At 43.2% G+C, this 19,560-nt stretch overlaps 1 protein-coding gene across 9 annotated transcripts in view; it reads left to right on the plus strand.

The window, feature by feature from the left end:
* The first annotated feature begins 8,945 nt into the window (after positions 1–8,945).
* LOC144304205 (uncharacterized) overlaps positions 8,946–19,560 on the plus strand; it is a 78,231-nt gene continuing 67,616 nt past the window's right edge. For all 9 annotated transcript variants that reach the window (XM_077882687.1, XM_077882688.1, XM_077882686.1 and 6 more), the window contains exons 1-3: positions 8,946–9,103; positions 15,366–15,436; positions 19,382–19,478. In XM_077882687.1, coding sequence (XP_077738813.1) covers positions 9,026–9,103; positions 15,366–15,436; positions 19,382–19,478 — 246 coding nt within the window. In that variant the 5' untranslated portion in view covers positions 8,946–9,025. The remainder of the gene's footprint in view (positions 9,104–15,365; positions 15,437–19,381; positions 19,479–19,560) is intronic.

Genomic DNA, 19,560 nt, shown 5'->3' on the forward strand with positions numbered 1-19,560 from the left:
GGAGAACCACTAGACAGATCACATAATGACAATTCTATGAGAATGGGGCTTTGAAAGAGTTCCAAATTCATTCTGCCCTCTCTAGTGGCTGCCAAACTGCCCAGGAATATAGACTGTTATTAAGACTACTGCATAACTGGAAAGTGGGAGGTGGGATTAGGGTAAGTTAAAATGCGATAGAGGTCACCATTCTTACTAAGATTCAGTCACTTTTCTTGAATAAATGATCCTTGGGTCAGCAGGCCTTTAGTTAACTTCTAGAGTTCTGAAAATTTAATTCTGAAATTTTTTAAAGTATAGATGATATATATTAGTTTCAGCTATACAACACAATGATTAAATAATTGTGTATGTTACAAAATAAATTCTCCCAAAAAATCGCCTTTTTTTAATTGCTCTTCTGAAGGGAAATATTTTTGGCAGTCCTTCATTTTGCCATTTTTTCTGACATTCTCCCATAACCTTTTTTAAGCCAAAAATAATCCAAACCACGGCTAAGTACTAAAGCACTAGCAGCCAGACACCAGCATTATGGAAATGCAGAGTCAGGAGTTGTAAAGTAATAAAGACATAACAAAAAGCCAGTGTCTTCCATGAAATTGCTCCATAAGGCCCATTCAGAACATCCACTAATTTCCAACACCTCTCTATCCTCCTTTAATTAAACCTGCTCTTCCTTAAACACTAGCACCAAGATGAATGAGAGTGAGCTAGTTCAATCTTATTGATTCCCTGTTTTGTTTAATCACTGGAGTTGCTATTTTGTTTAATTACGAAAGATTGTTTTCAACTATTTCTATTTCAAATACACCTTGACTCAGTTACCATATTTCTGCAGAGAAACGTGCTCTACATTCCAAACAATCAACTTATAAGCTTTTTATACCCAACAGACCTGTTAACAAAGAATGTATGCTATTAATGGCTGAAACCTATACTGTGAAAAAATAAGTAGTACAGTTGGTGACCTCTAAAGGTCCTCACCTGGGTTTTGAAGGATGGAAGAATTAGGAAAATGTGGGGAAAAAACACAAGAACAAAAGCTTCCAGCCCGGAATCAGCATAATATGATCTCAGATCCGTGAGCAGACTAAATTGGCTATGGTGATGATTAATGTACAGAGAAGAAGGTTAAATTTAGAGAGATGCTGGGGTTGGGAAAGACAATAGCAGACCTTAAGCAACAGGCAGAGAATTTCGTACTTGAGTTGTGAGACAACAGTTCACAACCATTTTATCTCTTCCTCCAATACACCTGAGAGATGCAATCACTGCCCGTGACAGTAGTGGCTCACAATTCAAGAGATTCTCAAATATGGAGTGCCACAGATCTGCTTTTGCAAGACAATGAAGCAGCAAGTGGCATTTTCCCCCACTCTCTAGAAACCCTACAACCTTCTGTCCAGTCTTCATTTGCCTCTCCGATTCCTCATGCAAAGAGAAATCTAACCCCAGCCCTTTCAGTCCACCCCCCCTCCAAAATGGCTTCTGACAGTGGGAATTCTGAATCAAGGCACCCGGTTTCTTCAGTGTTTTTCTGGGACCCTCATCAATGTCCAAACCCTGAATCTGAGCTAAGTAACTGAGCTGACTAAAAGAGAAACTAGCCTGGAGAACATGGGTCTTGTGTGTCTTATTGTGTAACTAACCTAAGGAAAGGGAAAAGTTATGAGAAGCTGCTGAGCAAGGGGCAAAAAAAAAAAAAAAAAGGTGAGAAGAGGCCTTCCGGGGCCTGAATGAGTTACAAAAGAGAACAGGGCAAAGAGAACCAAATGGGGAATGACCTTCTTCCTAGCTCTTCCTTCCTTCCTCTGTAAAACTCCTCAGTGGCCTTTTCCTGCTTTCCCAGTCCAGCTGCAGCAGCTTGCTCCTTCAAAGCTGTGCTCTGTGCTCCCTCTGCTGGCCCTGACACAGCAATGGGATTTAAAACCAACGATAATAAAACAAGTTGCGTATGGGCGGCCTGCAGAGATGTTTGCCATCTACACATCCTCTCTTAAACGCTACGCTTCCTAGCAAAGATAAGAAGCCAACATCTTTTTTTTTTTTTTTTTTTTTTTATTGGTGTTCAATTTACTAACGTACAGAATAACACCCAGTGCCCGTCACCCATTCACTCCCACCCCCCGCCCTCCTCCCCTTCTACCACCCCTAGTTCGTTTCCCAGAGTTAGCAGTCTTTATGTTCTGTCTCCCTTTCTGATATTTCCCACACATTTCTTCTCCCTTCCCTTATTTTCCCTTTCACTATTACTTATATTCCCCAAATGAATGAGAACATATAATGTTTGTCCTTCTCCGACTGACTTACTTCACTCAGCATAATACCCTCCAGTTCCATCCACGTTGAAGCAAATGGTGGGCAACATCTTTTGTATTAGCAACAACAACAACAAATAAAGGTAGGCAACTGGTTAAATAAATACTTCATACTATGAAATGCAGCCACCTAAATTGTGTCCATCACTGCACCAGGTGCTAGAGATAAAAAGATTGGTAATATTTGACCTCTGTTCTCAGAAAACTTATTACAGAGTGGAGACCAACAGATAACATATTTCTCAAAAGGAAGAATTTTAGAAAACTTCTGCATCGAGGCACCTGGTAGCTCAGTGGTTGAGCATCTGCCTTTGGCTCAGGGCGTGATCCCAGAGTAATGGGATTAAGTCCCACGTCAGGCTCCCTGCATGGAGCCTGCTTCTCCCTCTGCCTGTGTCTCTGCCCCTCTCTCTGTGTGTCTCTCTCATGAATAAATAAATAAAATCTAAAAGAAAAGAAAATTTCTGTATCATCTGCCTCGAATGATGATTCAAATATGTTCACTGAATCTACACACAAGCAACTCATGTAGGCCAGGCTGTGCTTTCTTAAATGTGCATATTAATGGATAGATCTAGTTACATGATAACATGGATTCATAATGATCATAACAGCCATCCACACTGGAACACCTACTGAGGACCAGTTATATGCTTTGTGTATGTCAGCTCATTTTCTTTTCCTTTTTTATTATTTATTTATTTATTTATTTATTTATTTAAGAAAGAGAGAGAGTGAGGGGGGAGAAGCAGAGGGAGAGGGACAAGAAGACTCCACACTGACCACAGAGCCACACATGGAGCTTGATTTCACGAACCTGAGATAATGACCTAAGCTGAAACCAAGAGTCAAACACTCAATCGACTGAGCCACCCAGGCACTCCAAGCTCATTTTCTGAATTAAGTTCAAAAATGAGACTAAGAAATAAACAGGTTCAGAAATGCCAAGATTACACAACTAGAAAGTGGCAAAGTCAGCATTACATCCAGGTCTGCTTGACTCCTAAGTCCCTCCAATCTCCTCCTACTACACTACCTTCAATCATTTTCCAGTTTTCACAAATATCATTGCTACCTGAGGTTCCCCTCCACTTGGCTGCTGAATATAATGAAAAAAACGAGTATGAGAGTCAACAATAGTATCCTACATCCTGTTCACATTGAGCATAGCACAATGTGCTGGATGTGTAAAAGCCCATGGCCTTTAGGAGTTTACAATATTATGTAGCAGGGGCTGTATGTAAAAGAAACCAAATATAACTGATGAGGGATAGAAGCAGAAAAATATTCAACTTTAGCCCAGAAGGCTTACCTGCACCATTCTGATAAAGATCAAATATGTGCCCGTTGCTACATCCTGAAAGGATCTCATGACTCCTGGGTATCTCACTGATAGATAATATTGAACTGAACGATAAGCACCAGAGAAGTCTTGCGAAAGCAGTTTTACCAGTAGAAATTCAAAGAAGACATTTATGATCTAATACTCCCTGGATGTCCCTACCACCTTGAGCACTAAGCATATAACCACCAGCTCCATACAGCAAAAGTGCAGCCCTTTCTGCTCATAGGTAAGGTCCCCACGCTACTTAAATAAACTTACTAAGTTGCATCAGACAACATCTCAAGAATTTTTTCTTGGCCATTACACTCAACAACCCCTCATTTCAGTCAACAGATTTTGTACATGCCAGAAATAGGGGCACTTGGCTGGCTCAGTCAGTAAAGGACACCACTTTTAATCTCAGGGTTGTGAGTTCAAGTTCCACTCTGGGTGTGGAGCCTACCTAAAAAAAGGGGGGAGTGGATAATACGTGCCAGAAACAGGCAACTGGAAGACAAAATAGGAAACAAAGTCCACAAACAAGAACAGCCAAAATACTCTAGAATAAACATTTCTAAAAAATTGTCAAGCCTTTATGAAGAAACCTACAGAACTTTTATAGGAAGATATAATAAAGAATAAATAGAAAATCAACCCGTGTTCCTGGATGAGACGAAATATTGCAAATATATTAACTCTTTCCAATTTGTTAAATTTAAAGCAATTCAAGCTACTGTCATTGAATCACTGTGATACCAGTGCAGAAGAGGACATGTTAATCAAGTCTAAGATCCAATTAACAATGTTATAGAAGAATTTAGTTTATGGCAAAAGTGGACTTCAAATAAGTGGTTTGAAACAATTGGCAGTACGTTTGGGAAAACATATATTTCTCTTGTGACCTCACAAGAGACACAAAAACAAATTAGAGCTGGATTAAATATTTAAACATTAAAACAAACAAAAGTAACAAGAAAATAAAAGAAATATTTTCATATGGGAATAGGAAAGGAAGCCTTGCCTAACAGCCACTAGGTTCCATCATCATAATAAAAAGCAGGGATATGGGGATCCCTGGGTGGCGCAGCGGTTTGGCGCCTGCCTTTGGCCCAGGGCGCGATCCTGGAGACCCAGGATCAAATCCCACATCGGGCTCCTGGTGCATGGAGCCTGCTTCTCCCTCTGCCTGTGTCTCTGCCTCTCTCTCTCTCTCTGTGTGACGATCATAAATAAATAAAAAATTTTAAAAAAAAGCAGGGATATGGTTAACTAAGTCAGAAACAAAAACATCTGCAAAAGAATAGGCACCAGAAGGAAAAAGAAAATGATAAACTTCAGAGGAAAATATTTGAAATATATGTGATAGTCAAAGAAAACAGTATATTAATTTATTTTTTGTTTTTTGTTTTTTGTTTTTTTTACATTTTTATTTATTTATTCCTGAGAGACACAGAGAGGCAGAAACATAGGTAAAGGAAGAAGCAGGCTCCCTCTGGGGAGACTGATGTGGGACTAGATCCAGGGCCCCAGGATCATGACCTGAGCCGAAGGCAGACGCTCCACCACTGAGCCACCTAGGTGCCCCAGTATATTAATTTTAAAACAAGACAAAAAACAGATTTCGGAAAAAGTAGTATGCATGTGTCTGTTAATATAAAAATGTATCAAGACAGTCAAATATAAGTTAAATTATTACTATTACTATTCTTAGTGAGTTTTTTATAGGTTGGTAAAAATAGAGAAGCTTTTACTGCTGTATTGTTTGAATTATTACAGTGATTACATGCTGTAAAGAAACAATATATGCATATTCTCATTTTGAAGAACAACAGTAAGTAAAACAGGAGTCCAGAAGAGAACTTCAATACTGAATAAGTAGCATCCTGAATCAATGAGTACCTGATGCTCTCCAGCTTGTGGAATATTTACAAAGTCTTCAGTGACCTAAGAAACTGGATGATTCAAATAGTAGTGACTTTCTGGTCTGGGGAGCTAACCTGAAAAAATCTAGCAGTAGATTTGCTAGTCAGTGAAAGTAGTCATAAAGCCAAAACCTTGTGTTAAAAGAAATGGGCAATAGTGAACGTCCCATTTCTCCTTCCCACAGATCCAGCTTCTCACCACTCATCCTGTTTCGCCCTCAAGGTTTTGTCAAACTATCAAGGGAGAGATAAAAACGCCTGTGATATTTTATACTACCTGCTGCAGGTTTTCATTATGATTCTCTGCATAAAAATAGAGAACAAAGAAAATGGAGTACCAAGAGGGACAGAGGTGGAAGAGCAGGCAAAGAAGGAAAAGATTCTCTGCTCTTAAAGTTTCATAATAGGTTCTGGAAAGTCCCTGAAGTATATGAAAAGAAAAGGTTTGGGACAGCAGAAGCCAACATTAATGCCATAAATTGGGAAGAATGCCTGGGGTAGTATTAGGTTCCCTACCTAGAGGCACTGGCGTATCCACAGGCTTGAGGAGGACAGGGTCCAACGGAAGCAATCCAATTAGTCAGTCCTTACTGGAAGGTGAGGGGTGATAGAGTGTGGTAATGAGAAGACTCTCAGTTAATTGGGAACCCAAAGAGTTGCTGCCCAGGTGAGATAAGGTCTACGAGCTGCTCCCCACATGACAACAGAATGACAGCATGACAGAAGGGGTGGCACCACGGTGTGTTGGCCAGAGACCTGAGACAGCCTCTGGAGCCCCACACACACACCTCAAAATGGCATGACGGAGCAAGGGAAAGTTTTCCTTCCCCCAAAAGGGCTAAAGAGTGGCTGAGACAGAACCAGAGTGCCTAAAGGGGTCTTGAGTTTCCAAGTGGAGTATGTGAACTGATGACCAAAGACAGAAACAGGAGTGGCAGGTGCCACCTTGGAGGGATGGCAATCACGAATCAGATCTCCACCACCACCATGTCCCTTACACACACAGATGCCACTCCTACCCCACATAGAAGGAGGAAGGGGTAAATCCTGAGTTAACTGAGGAAACCTAGCATTGACTAGATTAAGCCTCAGATATCAGGTAAAACGGGGCTCAAGGATAGAGTGGTATAAAAAAAAAGATAGAGTGGTGTTATCACTTATGTTTTACATTTCTAGAGGTCTGACTATGTGGGCTGTGCAAAATGAACCCATCATACCTGCTTTACAGGATTGCTTTAACGTGGCAAGGTGAGACCAAGACGGGGGAGGCCCTAGATACATCATTCCAAGTATCAGATGCTTGTTATCATTACTACAGCTCATGATTTCTTTGCCCAATCTCTTTCAGTTCCACTAGTTACTAAACACAAGGGGTACTGCCATGTGGCCGAGTTTATTCAGCTTTATTTTTATCATTAGCAAGAAATATTCCAATGCATTACCTCAGAATTAACATATTTCACTTTCCCACATATAAACAGTGTGACTAGTGTTTTTAATTCAATGACTCCTGTAACAAAAGACATTCTCTCTAAGCTGATAAGGCACACTGATTCAAGATTTCCTTTAGATAGGAGGATACATGATTCAACAAAGCATTTTTCACAGGAGTTACTGTCCAGACAAGTTCTGCGACCTGCTTGTCAAATCCAATTTGATTGCACTGGGTTAAAATGAACTCCATTGACTACCTGTCTCCACCTCTGCCAATCACCCAGAAAGACAACGACTGGTTTTCCTTTAGAGTTATACTACTGAGAGCAAGAAAGTAATTCTCATTTAATGTATTTATCACACTCAGGGTGCAACTGCTAAGTACTTTGCATAATTACTTAATTTAAACTTGAAGACTACACCCATTTTATAGACTAGGAAACTGAGTCTCAGAAAGGTTAAGTTACAGTGAAGGTGCAGAATACATGGCAGTGCCTATATTCAATCCAAGTTCGTCGGATTTCTTTTCACTCTACCACAACACCCTGCTGATGAAAATACATAAACTTATCTGAAGCTTGTATATATATATATATTTTTTTTTTTTTTAAGTTCTTGTCCAGGAACTCAAGACCTAGGATGACAAATCATTCTATCGCTCCTACCCCTCTCCTTTCCTACCCACTCCGCCGCACACCTTTCCTCTGCCACACTACTCACACCCATTCCCTAAACCCACCTGCCTGCTCTCAAGCCTTTACAGAAGCTGTTCCCTCTGCTTAGGCTGTCCTCGCCTTCCTCCTCCCTTAGAGAAATTCCAACCCCTCCGAAGTCGGGGCGGGGGCGGGGGAGGGGGGCAGCGACCGAGAAGGCTTTGCTCCCTCTCCCCGGGAGAATCGGCTGCCTCCGCCCCAGCTTCTACCACTTAGTTGATCTTTCCGCATGTCACTCATTGGAATCGGCGTCTGTCTTCACCTGCCTCTGTAGCCACTTCCAGAAAGAACCCCTCAGAGCCACACCTCGGGGCCTGCCTCTTAGCATCCTCCCAACCGCGGGAGTTCAATAGCCGCTGGCTGAGTTAATGGATGAATTTTATTTTACTTGTCATGTTGTGGACTGAATCGTAGGCAGGTGGTACCGTGAAGCGAACTGGCTCTCACCAAGTGACTTTACGGAGAAGCACGAAGGAGGAAGGTTTCACTCACCCAAGGCCAGTTTTGTTTTGTTTTGTTTTGTACCAAACCCCGCCCCCGTCTCGGCAGAGGCTCCGCCCAGGCCAGGGATGGCCCCGCCTCCCGCCCCCGCCAAGCAATAGCTCCTCGCGCCTGCGCGAGCCCCGCCCCGAGCCCCGCCCTAGCCCCGCCCCCGTCTCGGCAGAGGCTCCGCCCAGACCAGGGATGGCCCCGCCTCCCGCCCCCGCCAAGCAATAGCTCCTCGCGCCTGCGCGAGCCCCGCCCCGAGCCCCGCCCTAGCCCCGCCCCCGTCTCGGCAGAGGCTCCGCCCAGACCAGGGATGGCCCCGCCTCCCGCCCCCGCCAAGCAATAGCTCCTCGCGCCTGCGCGAGCCCCGCCCCGAGCCCCGCCCTAGCCCCGCCCCGTCTCGGCAGAGGCTCCGCCCAGACCAGGGATGGCCCCGCCTCCCGCCCCCGCCAAGCAATCGCTCCTCGCGCCTGCGCGAGCCCCGCCCCGAGCCCCGCCCTAGCCCCGCCCCCGTCTCGGCAGAGGCTCCGCCCAGACCAGGGATGGCCCCGCCTCCCGCCCCCGCCAAGCAATCGCTCCTCGCGCCTGCGCGAGCCCCTCCCCGAGCCCCGCCCTAGCCCCGCCCCCGTCTCGGCAGAGGCTCCGCCCAGACCAGGGATGGCCCCGCCTCCCGCCCCCGCCAAGCAATCGCTCCTCGCGCCTGCGCGAGCCCCGCCCCGAGCCCCGCCCTAGCCCCGCCCCCGCCCCTAGCCCCGCCCCCGTCACCGCCCCGAGGCCGTGGCGGGCGGTTCAGGCCGGCCGGAACCTCTCCTCCCGGGCCCGCCCGCCATGACGATCACCTACAGCTGTGTCGCTAATGGCCGAGCGGTCCTAGCGGAGCTGGCCCTGACCGGCGGCTCCTATCAGGTACCGGGGTCCGGACCTCCGCCTGGGCAGGTTCCGCCTCTTCGAGGGTGGTGCCTGCCGGGCCCGCCCCTCAGGACGCTGCGCCGCCCGGCGGTCGGGGCCGAGGCCGGCGGGTCTCGGGCGAGAGCCCCCGCGCTTCCGGGTCGCGGGGCGCGGGGCGCAGTGCGCCGCCTAGGGGTGGGGGGGGGGGTGCGCGCGCCCCCCTTGGCGGGCACGAGCCGCCGCGTGCAGCTGCGGTTCCAGAGGCCCTTGGAGGTTTTCTCTCCGCCGCGGAACAGTGACTTGCAGTTCAGCCCACATTTATCGAACATGTGCCAGTTGCATAGTCCCGGGGTACAGGTGTAGGGGGCGCAGCGGCGAGGAGAAGACGGGACCTTGATGAGCTCCTTGTCTCGTTAGGACCAGGGGCTGTAGAATTTGTCCGACGGTGCGAAAGTCCTCGGGGGGGATCCCTGGGTGGCGCAGCGGTTTGGCGCCTGCCTTTGGCCCAGGGCGCGATCCTGGAGACCCGGGATCGAATCCCACGTCGGGCTCCCGGTGCATGGAGCCTGCTTCTCCCTCTGCCTGTGTCTCTGCCTCTCTCTCTCTCTCTCTCTCTCTGTGACTATCATGAATAAATAAAAATTTTTTTAAAAGTTTAAAAAAAAAAAAAAGAAAGTCCTCGGGGGGAGACGGGTCGAGATTGCTCCTGGGGCTTCAGGATGGTGGCTGCTTGGGGACCACAGCAGGGGTGACTGGGGCGCTTGGCCTAGAAATCTTGTGAGAGTTAGCCTGAGACAGGGAAGGGAAAGGGGAACTCGGTTCGGGTGGAGCAGCACGGTGTGCTTGTTTGGGGAACCCCAAAACCTAAGCGTGGCGAGAGCACAGGGTCGCGGTGCGGGGGGGGGGCTAAAGATGAGGTCCGGAAAGCGGACAGCGGGTGCTTAACGAAGGGTCGGTCCTATAGTGTGGCTCCTTGTATTGTAGGGAAACTGAGGAGCGATTAAACAGAGGAATGGCAGGATCTGATTCATCTTTGGAAAACCTGGTTTGGTTCCAATATGGGAAGGTGGCGTGGAGGGGAGAAAACCAGTTGGCATGGCATTGTCGTTTCTGTAGGAGCTCAAAGAGCCTGAGCGAAGGGCCGGGACGGTGCAGATGGGAGGGAGGGCGCAGATCCTAGAGAGACTGTGAAAACCACGGGGAACTGGGCCATGCCTAGAATGATTTTCCTTTTTTTTTTTTCTTTTTTTGATTTCCCCCCCCGCCCCAGGATTATTGAGACCTAATTCACATATGATGGTGTATAAGTTTAAGATGTACTACATGATGATTTATCAAACATTTTTTTTTCAGGTGGCATTAAACAAGATTGAAATTACAGAAGGAGGAGCAGGATTTTGAAGGAGGAAGTCAGAGGGAATGCAGGGGAGGAGAGTATAGTTTGAAACGGGTTGTAGTTTGTTGCCTGTTGGAAGTGGCCAATCTAGTTGGGTATTTCTTCCTCCACCGGCCAATCTAGTTGGGTATTTCTTCCTCCGCCTTATTCCCAAAAGATTGAGGTCAAAAAAATGTCCAACAGGTAGCGAGCGCTCAGAGAGTCATGGCTAACAGTTGAAGCTAGTAGAAGAAGGTAGAAAAGAAAAGTATGAAAGTGAGGAGAGAAGAGGACCAAAAGGCAGAACACTGCAGGAGCAGGGTAGAGAAATGGGGCACCAAATGAGAGCTGTGGGTCCGAAAAGCCAGAGAAGAAAGTTAAAGGAATGGTTTATGCCCCCAAAGAAGTTGAACAAGACTTAAAAAGTGCTCATTGGATCCCCAATTAGAAAATGATTGATGGTTTTAGGATTAGCAGTTTGGAAAAAGCAGTAGAGGCAAAAGCCCCATTGCTTGAGGCCAACTGAATGGGAGGTGAGGGAATAGGAAGAGTGGAGTTAGACCTTCTCACAAGATTTTAGAAGGGAAGTGAGATAGAGTAAAAGCTGAAGAAGTATGGTCCAGGAAGGGGCCTCACTTTTTAAAACAGGAAAGACTTTCAACGTATGTGGGCTAATGGAAAGGAGAAAAGGTTTACAATAAAAGAGATGAGGTTGGGGATCCCTGGGTGGCGCAGCAGTTTAGCGCCTGCCTTTGGCCCAGGGCGCGATCCTGGAGACCCGGGATCGAATCCCACGTCAGGCTCCCGGTGCATGGAGCCTGCTTCTCCCTCTGCCTGTGTCTCTGCCTCTCTCCCTCTCTCTCCTTCTCTCTCTCTCTCTCTGTGTGTGACTATCATAAAAAAAAAAAAAAAAAAAGAGAGAGAGAGATGAGGTTATTGGTACAGCAAGACCTGAAGGAACAGAAGGCGTAGAATCCAGCGTAGCTGGGCTCCTGAGTTGCTCAGTTGGTTAAGCATCTGCCTTCAGCTCAGGTCATGATCCTGGGGTCCTGGGATTGAGCCTCGCATCAGGCTCCCTGCTCAGTGGGGTGCCTGCGTCTCCTCCCTCTCCCTCAGCTCATGCTCTCTCTCTCTCTCTCTCTCTCTCTCTCTCTCGCTAGCTCTCTCCCTCTCTCAAATAAATAAATAAAATCTTGAAATTAAGAAAAAAAAAGGAATCCAGGGTAGCAGTGGAGATGTGAGTCTTGGATTATAGGAATATCCTCTATCTCAGGGAATAGAAGAGTGTGGACATAGAGATATAGAACTGGTCTCCTTCTGGGTTCTCCTCTTTGCCAGTCCCTAAGTGCTATGTTCTCCAGGCTTCTGTCTTCACTACTCCTTTAACTTGTCACATTCATTCACATCCATGGACACCTTTACCTTGATCCACTTCCAAAGTAATCTCTCTCCACAGTTACATCACCTAACAGAAGAAGTTCAAACATATCATGTCTGGAACTAATTAAATTTCCCAACAGCTTCCTCCTCATCTGTTTCTCATCTTGCTGAGTGGTTCTACTGAGCCGTTCAAGCTGGAAATGAGGAGGCATCTTCCACTTTCTCATCTTCTACACCTTCATATTTGTTCATTTGCCATCCAGTTCTATCAGTTCTGTCTCCTGCATAGGTGTTGAACACATCTTCTTGCTTCTGAACCTTCTAGGCCCTGATTACTTCCCGCCAGAGTTCTTGAAAATGCCTCCTAGACATGATCTCCCAAACTTCAGCCTTGTCCCTCTCGAACCGCCTAAAAGGAAGTATGATGTCACTCTCCTGCTTAAAAACATTTGGTGGTGCCTCATTACATTCAGAATAAAATCCATACTCATTAGCCTGGCATTCGAGACCCTCCTGGTAGGGCTTTTCCACGATTGTCTCCTTCTCTTCCCACACATCCTGGTGCTCCTCCAGCTACCCTGAACTTCACACTCATCTCACCAAGGTCTTTATACCTCCCATTCCCTCTCCATGGAACCCACTTTTCTAAATTTTAACAATATAACCTCTTTTGTGTTTTGTAACTTTTCTCAAAGCCTCCCTGAAGCCTTCTCTATGCCCAGGCTAATTTACATCCCTTTACCAAAGTCCATAAGGGGCTGAATTGTATTCTTTTTCTGATCCCTTGCAGCCATCAGACTCCTTCAGGGCAGGAACTGTCATCTCTGTCTTTGCAGTGTACAATGCCTAGTGTATAGTAGATTGTCAACAAACGGTTAAGAAGGGAGAAAAACAGAAAGCTGAAGCAGCTCACAAGCCCCGTGGCCTTTCTTTCTGAAGCATGCAGGGAAGTAAGAAAGTAGAAGGACCTGGAGCAGTATGCAGTTGGAGGAAAGGACTAAAGGTTTGGTAAAACTGCTGTGCAGAAGCTGACCAGTGAGAAGTAAAAGAATGACAAGGAGCTTTAAGGAACAGTTTGGGGTTTTTCTTAGATTTTTATTTATTTGAGACAGAGAGAGAAAGCACAAGCACGCAGAGAAGCAGAAGGAGAGGGAGAAGCAGACTCCGTGCTGAGCAGGGAGCCCAATGCAGACACCATCCCAGGACCCCAAGATCATGAAGTGAGCCAAAGGCAGACACTTAACTGACTGAGCCACCCAGGCTATCATGTCTTTCCTCTGGGCTAAGTATTAATGTCACAGATATTTTATATTCATTAGAAAAATATTAGTATCTACCAAAGCTTATTCATGAGATCAAATCCACTGCTATTATAGGGTCCTAGAGCTGGACAGGACCCTAAAGAGCATCTTGCCCAATCCTTACATTCTTCATACAAAACAGACCCAGACAAGTCACTTGGTTTTTTTTGGGGGGGGGGGTTTTTTTTTTTTTTTGGTTTTTTTTTAGATTTTACTTATTTATTCATGAGAGACACAGAGAAAGAGAGAGAGGCAGAGACACAGGCAAAGGGAGAAGCAGGCTCCATGCAGGGAGCCGATGTAGGACTTGATCCCCGTCTCCAGGATCACGCCCTGGGCCGAAGGCAAGCACTAAACCGCTGAGCCACCCAGGGATCCCGACAAGTCACTTTCTTAAGATGTGCAACACATTAATTCCAGAAATGGAACTAGAGCCTAGTTTGCCATTCGTTTCACTGCTTCATGTTGCCATTCACTTTGTTTCAAATTTTGCTATGATTTCATTGTGTATATAATCTAAAAGGGACACTTGGTGAAAGCTAGGGGAATATGTTTCAGTGGTGATAATACAGTAATTGAAAGTTTATGTATTCCCTTTATTTTTGTGTTTCTTAGGAAATCTTTCCCTGGATTTTTCAGGCAATACAAGAATTTCAAGTTTTACTTTCTCCTATTAATAAGTTTTACTCAAAAGCTTTTATTTCAAGTGTTATTTTGTGGAAATGGAAAAGTGAATTAGGAATGTGCCTATTTAGGGTGCTTGTGTGACTCAGTTGATTAAGCATCTGACTCTTGTTTTTAGCCCAGGTCATGAGCTCTCAGTTATGAGATCAACCCCGGTGTCATGTTCCACACCCAATACAGTCTGCTTTTGATTCTTTCTCCTTCTCCCTCTGCCCCTATCCACTTGTGTGCTTTCTCTCTTTCTCAAATGAAGGAGGGAGAGGGACATCATCTCATAAGTTGTGAGATCAACACCCCCACACCCCCACCCCCATGCTCTGAGCTCAGCAGGGCATCTGCTTGATTCTCTCCCTCTGCCTCTCCACCCACCCCATGCCTGCCCATACGTGTGTGCTCACTCTCTCTCTCTCTCTTTCTCTCACTCTCTCTCTCTCACTGTCAAATAAATAAATCTTTAAAAAAAAAAAGAAAAGAAAAAGGAATGTGACTATTCAAGTCTTCCTAGGTAACTTTCAGGTTCCTTTCATACTTCTAAAGTAAATTAATAGGACTCCCTACAATTAACTATATTTAAGATATTATCGATAATCGTTGACATCTCGCACATTTTCCCCCCAGAGAATGAGCCTGACAAGATACAGATATAAGAGATCTTGACAATTCTGTTTCATAGAAAGAAATCAGTGAATAATACTGAATAAAAATTTTTATCTTAATCAAACTAAAGAAAGAAGAATGCAAAGAAAGGAAAAGAGAGAGAGAAAAAAGGGGGGAAGGGAAGAAAAGGAGGAAGGAAGAGAGGAAGAAAGAAAAAAGAGAAAAGGAAAAAGAAAGAAAGAAAAAAAAGGAAAGGAAGGAAGCAAGAAAAAAAGGAAAAGGAAAGGAAGGAAGAAAGAAAGATAAATGCTTGGGATATTCAGAGAATAAGAGTTGAATACTTTTTTTAAGATTGATTGATTGATTTTAGAGAGGGAGAGAAAGTACAGTTGGGGACAAAAAGAGAAGGAGAGAATCTCAAGCAGACTCCCTGCTAAGCATGGACCACCCCACCTTCCCACCCCCCAACACAAGCTTCAATCTCATGACCCTGAGATCATGATCTGAGCCAAAATCAAGAGTTAGACACTTAACCATGAGCCGCTCAGGTGCCCCAAGGGCTGAATACCTTTTTTTTTTAATACTTTTAATCCATTAACATTTTTAGGATGTTTCTAGTCACTGAAAAGATATTTGATTAATACTGCTTCCTAGCCTTAAAGCCATGTGTAAGATGTGACTCTAAGATTGATTAGTGCAACCTGTATTTGCGTATTATAAGTATACACAGAAGTATATGTATATTTGTATAATTTTAATATTTTCCTTCAGATTCAAATGAATATTTCATAACTTGCCTCTTACCACACATTCTGACTACCCATTAGTTCTAGTGAACACTTGTTCTTTAATAAACCAATCAGACCATTAGTAAATTTAGGGAGAGGAAAAATTAAAGATATTACAATGTTACACAAAATAAATGCTGATAATTTATTTTTAGGAAGCAGCAGCAACAGTGCTTAGACTAGTGCTTCTTAGAGCTGAACCGAAGACCATAATTCAGATGGGAAGGTAAGGTATATTCTTATTTTTTTTAAGATTTTATTTATTTATGAAAGACACACAGAGAGAAAGAAAGAGACCTTGGCAGAGAGAGAAGCAGGCTCCATGCAGGAAGCCTGATGTGGGACTTGATCCTGGGACTCCGGGATCACACCCTGAGCCAAAGGCAGACACTTAACCACTGAGCCACCCAGGTGTCCTGGTAAGATATATTCTTATAAAAGTCTGCTTTTTTTTTTTTTTTTAAGTCTGCTTTTTAACAATAATAATGACGTGCAACATTAGTTGCACGTGCTCTCAATTGAACCCTCAGAACGGAAAACTTCTGTATATAAAAGTGTAAGATCAAATGAGAGTGATTAATACCAAATTCAGCATAGTGGTTACCTCTGCAATGGGAAGGGAGAAAAATGGAGTTGGGGAAGAGTATACATACAACATTAATTGTATCTGTAAGATTTTAACCAGATGGTGGGTCTAAGGTATTCTTGTTATCTTATTCTCCACTCTTTTTTAGTATACCCAAAATATTTCATTAATAAAAAAGAAAACTTCCATTTGAAAAATCTTTAATAAGACCATTCTAAGCTATACTTTGGACATTACATAGTATGGTCTAACCCAGTCTTGACAACATTTTGCTAGTAAAAGAAGAGGTGGGAAATAAGAGCATCTATTACTTTTAGACTCATCATTGTTTTTTTAAGAGTAAGTTTGTTTTGGGCAGCCCCAGTGGCGCAGCCGTTTAGCGCCGCCTGCAACCCAGGGCGTGATCCTGGAGACCCTGGATCAAGTCCCACATCAGGCTTCCTGCATGGAGCCTGCTTCTCCCTCTGCCTGTGTCTCTGCCTCTCTCTCTCTGTGTCTCTCATGAATAAATAAATAAAATCTTTAAAAAAAAAAAAAGTTTGTTTTAAGCTTTATATTGTAGAATAAAACAAAATATAAAAACTACATCAAGAGAAAATACAGCCTTATTAAGCTTTAAAAGGGAACCTCCCCACCAACTGCAGCTACCACCTATGGCAAAAATATGGAATACTGCCAGCCATCCCCAAAACTCCCCACCGTGCATCCTGTCCCATCCACAGCTTCCTTCCTTTCCCCCAAATCAACCACCATTCCAACCCCTATAGTAGTGACTTACCCTGGGTCTTCACTGCCTCAGCACCTAAATATGCAACCTCAGACACAAGAGCCTAATCCTACCCAGTTTTTTTTTTTTTATCTCTTTAATCTATATTTCCTCCCTGCATCCTATCCTTTTCCTTTCCTTACAGTTCATCATTGAAGATCCTGTAGAGTGTAGAGTTTCCCACATTCTGGTTTCACTGATTGCATATTCAGAATGCATTTCACAATGTTTTAAGCAGCTGGATCCACAGGCTGGATCCCTTCGGCAAGACTCTGGGTGTTTTTTTTCCATCAGATGGTACATGTGTCTGCTTATATCTCCTTTTGACATGCTAAGAGCCAGTGGTATTCCTTGCCTGCACCATAGAGCCATTCATTTATTGGGGAGTGCAAAATGGTGATATTCTAGTTTGTTCCCTCTTATTAGCCAGCATGATTTCAAAAAGAGATGCTTTTCCCATCTACTATTTGCTTGCCTATATTGTGCATTCTAATTGAATCATTTGAAGACCTCTTCCTGAACTCCTGCTTCATATATCCAACTGCCTATTCTGCATCTCTTTTGGATGTCTGATGGGCATCTCAAACTCCTGTCCAAAACCAAGCCTTCTCCTACAGTCTTCCACATACCACTTTTCCAGTTCCTCAGGCCTGAAACCTTTTTTTTTTTTTCCTGAAACCTTTATGATCCTTGACTTTTGTCTCCTTGACATCTAAACCCAATCCATTAACAAATCGTGTTGCCCTTCCCTTCCAAATATATCCAGAATCCGACTGCCTCTAGTACTACTATAGGAACCACACCATCATCATCTCCTGTCTGGGTTATTCCATACAAAGTTAGGTTCATTTTTGTAATTGTGGGTTTTTTTTTTTAAGGATTTCTCTCTTAAAATTTGATTAATAGCATTTTATAATTATGCAAAACATGCATGTGGCTCCAAAGTCAAATTAAGAAAACAGGTTTTCTTTAAGAAGTCTAATTTTCGTTCCTTTCCTCTCCACACTGTTCTCTCTTCCCCCTAGACAGGTTATCCTAGACAGATAACCATTTTAACAAAGTTTTCAGTTTGTCATTTTCTTTTTCTTTTATTTTTTTTTCTTTTATTTTCTATAAGGGACACATGCATATATGTGCATTTCCCTTCAGGGAGTATATGAGAATGATAGACAAGTGGTAATACATCATACACACTTTTCCTCCTCTTGCTTTTGTTAGTTATGGTGTATCCTGGACATCAGGTATTTGTGGGTTTGTTTTTGTTTTGTTTTGTTTTTTTTTTCATTTTTAAAGGTGGTTTCTGAATGTTACTCACTAATAACATACTAAGCATAAATGTAAAATATCTCTTCCCTCACACCCAATATCAATTTACTTCAAATCACATATATAACTTTTAGAGAGATGATAGAATTAGCAACTCGTTTTCAACAAACATTCCTCCCAATTTGGAAATAAAAATATTGGGCAGCCCTGGTGGCTCAGCGGTTTAGCACCACCTTCAGCCCGGTACCTGATCCTGGAGACCTGGGATCGAGTCCCACGTTGGGCTCCCTGCATGGAGCCTGTTTCTCCGTCTGCCTGTGTCTCTGCCTCTCTCTCTCTCTCTCTGTCTGTCTCTCATGAATAAATAAATGAAAATCTTAAAAAAAAAGAAATAAAAATATTTTCCAAGTGGAGAGTATGTGTATGAATCAATATCATCATTAAAAATATTTGTAGGGACACCTGGGTGGCTCAGTGGTAATAATAAATAAAATCTTAAAAAATATAAATATTTGTAGCATATTGTATTCATGATATGATATGAAGGATTTACACTAAAAGGGCAGGCACATACTTTAAATTTTCTGCCTCTGGGATTATCTTTTCTCCCTGTTTCTGAGCTTTGTCATTTTGTGTATATCCAGTTTAGCGTTTGACCAAGTCTGTCACCCACTAACCATTTGGATATATAGTGTTCAGAAAGACTAGATTAAAAGTCTAGGCACCAAGCAACTATTTTTATTGCCAGATTTTTAAATTTTCTGGATTGTTGAGCAGTAAAGATGAAGGCACTTTCCAAGAGTTTTCTAGCTTTCTAATATGTGACCCTGAGAAGGCATAAAAGGTCAGATAAGATACACTTTCACATACTGTAGAGGACTTTAATTTCCCCCTCCCCAATTAATCCTGTTCCTCAGAATATTTAGTATTGGCAGTTCATAACTTTTAAATTCTAATCTATCATAATAGAAAGCCAAGAAATACCAAAATTAAATATGTCTACCTAAAGATACAGGGATAGTAAAAATCAATGAATATAGTATTTTCTATTTGATGAGAATCTTTTTTTTTAAGATTTTATTTGTTTATTCATAAGAGAGAGAGGCAGAGACATAGGCAGAGGGAGAAGCAGGCTCTCTGCAGGAGCTCAATGTGGGACTCGATCCTGGGACCCCAGGATCATGCCCCGGGTCAAAGGCAGATGTTCAACCGCTGAGCCACTCAAGGCATTCTTATTTGATGAGAATCTTGATTCAGTCTTGTAATGAGAGATATCTATCAAAGCCATTTTAAATATAGATAGATAAATAGATGGATAGACTTTTCTCTCCATTGAATTTCATTTTTATTGATGAAATTTTAAATATATATTCTAATTTTATAGTTTTTATTTAACATAATTTCTCACATGTATGAAAGATTTTCTAATTCTCATTATAAAAAGTTATATAGCTTGTACACTACTGCTGAGAGCTTGAAAATAAAATTAGATTCTCTGCGAGGGTATTTAATTTCTCCAATGTTATCATGTAAATGAATGTATTCTTTTCAAGCTTTGTCTATCATACTCTCTTTATTGATGGAATCACTTACCTATGTGCTACAGACAATGCCTTGGATACCATAACACCATCTGCATTTCTTACAAATGTAAGTAATTTCTTATACTACTTTAAGGACTTTTTCAATTATTGAAAGTATGAGGTCTTTGTTTTATAGTATGTTAGTAATA

This window comes from Canis aureus, chromosome 33, assembly GCF_053574225.1.
Source record: "Canis aureus isolate CA01 chromosome 33, VMU_Caureus_v.1.0, whole genome shotgun sequence".
NCBI lineage: Eukaryota > Metazoa > Chordata > Mammalia > Carnivora > Canidae > Canis > Canis aureus.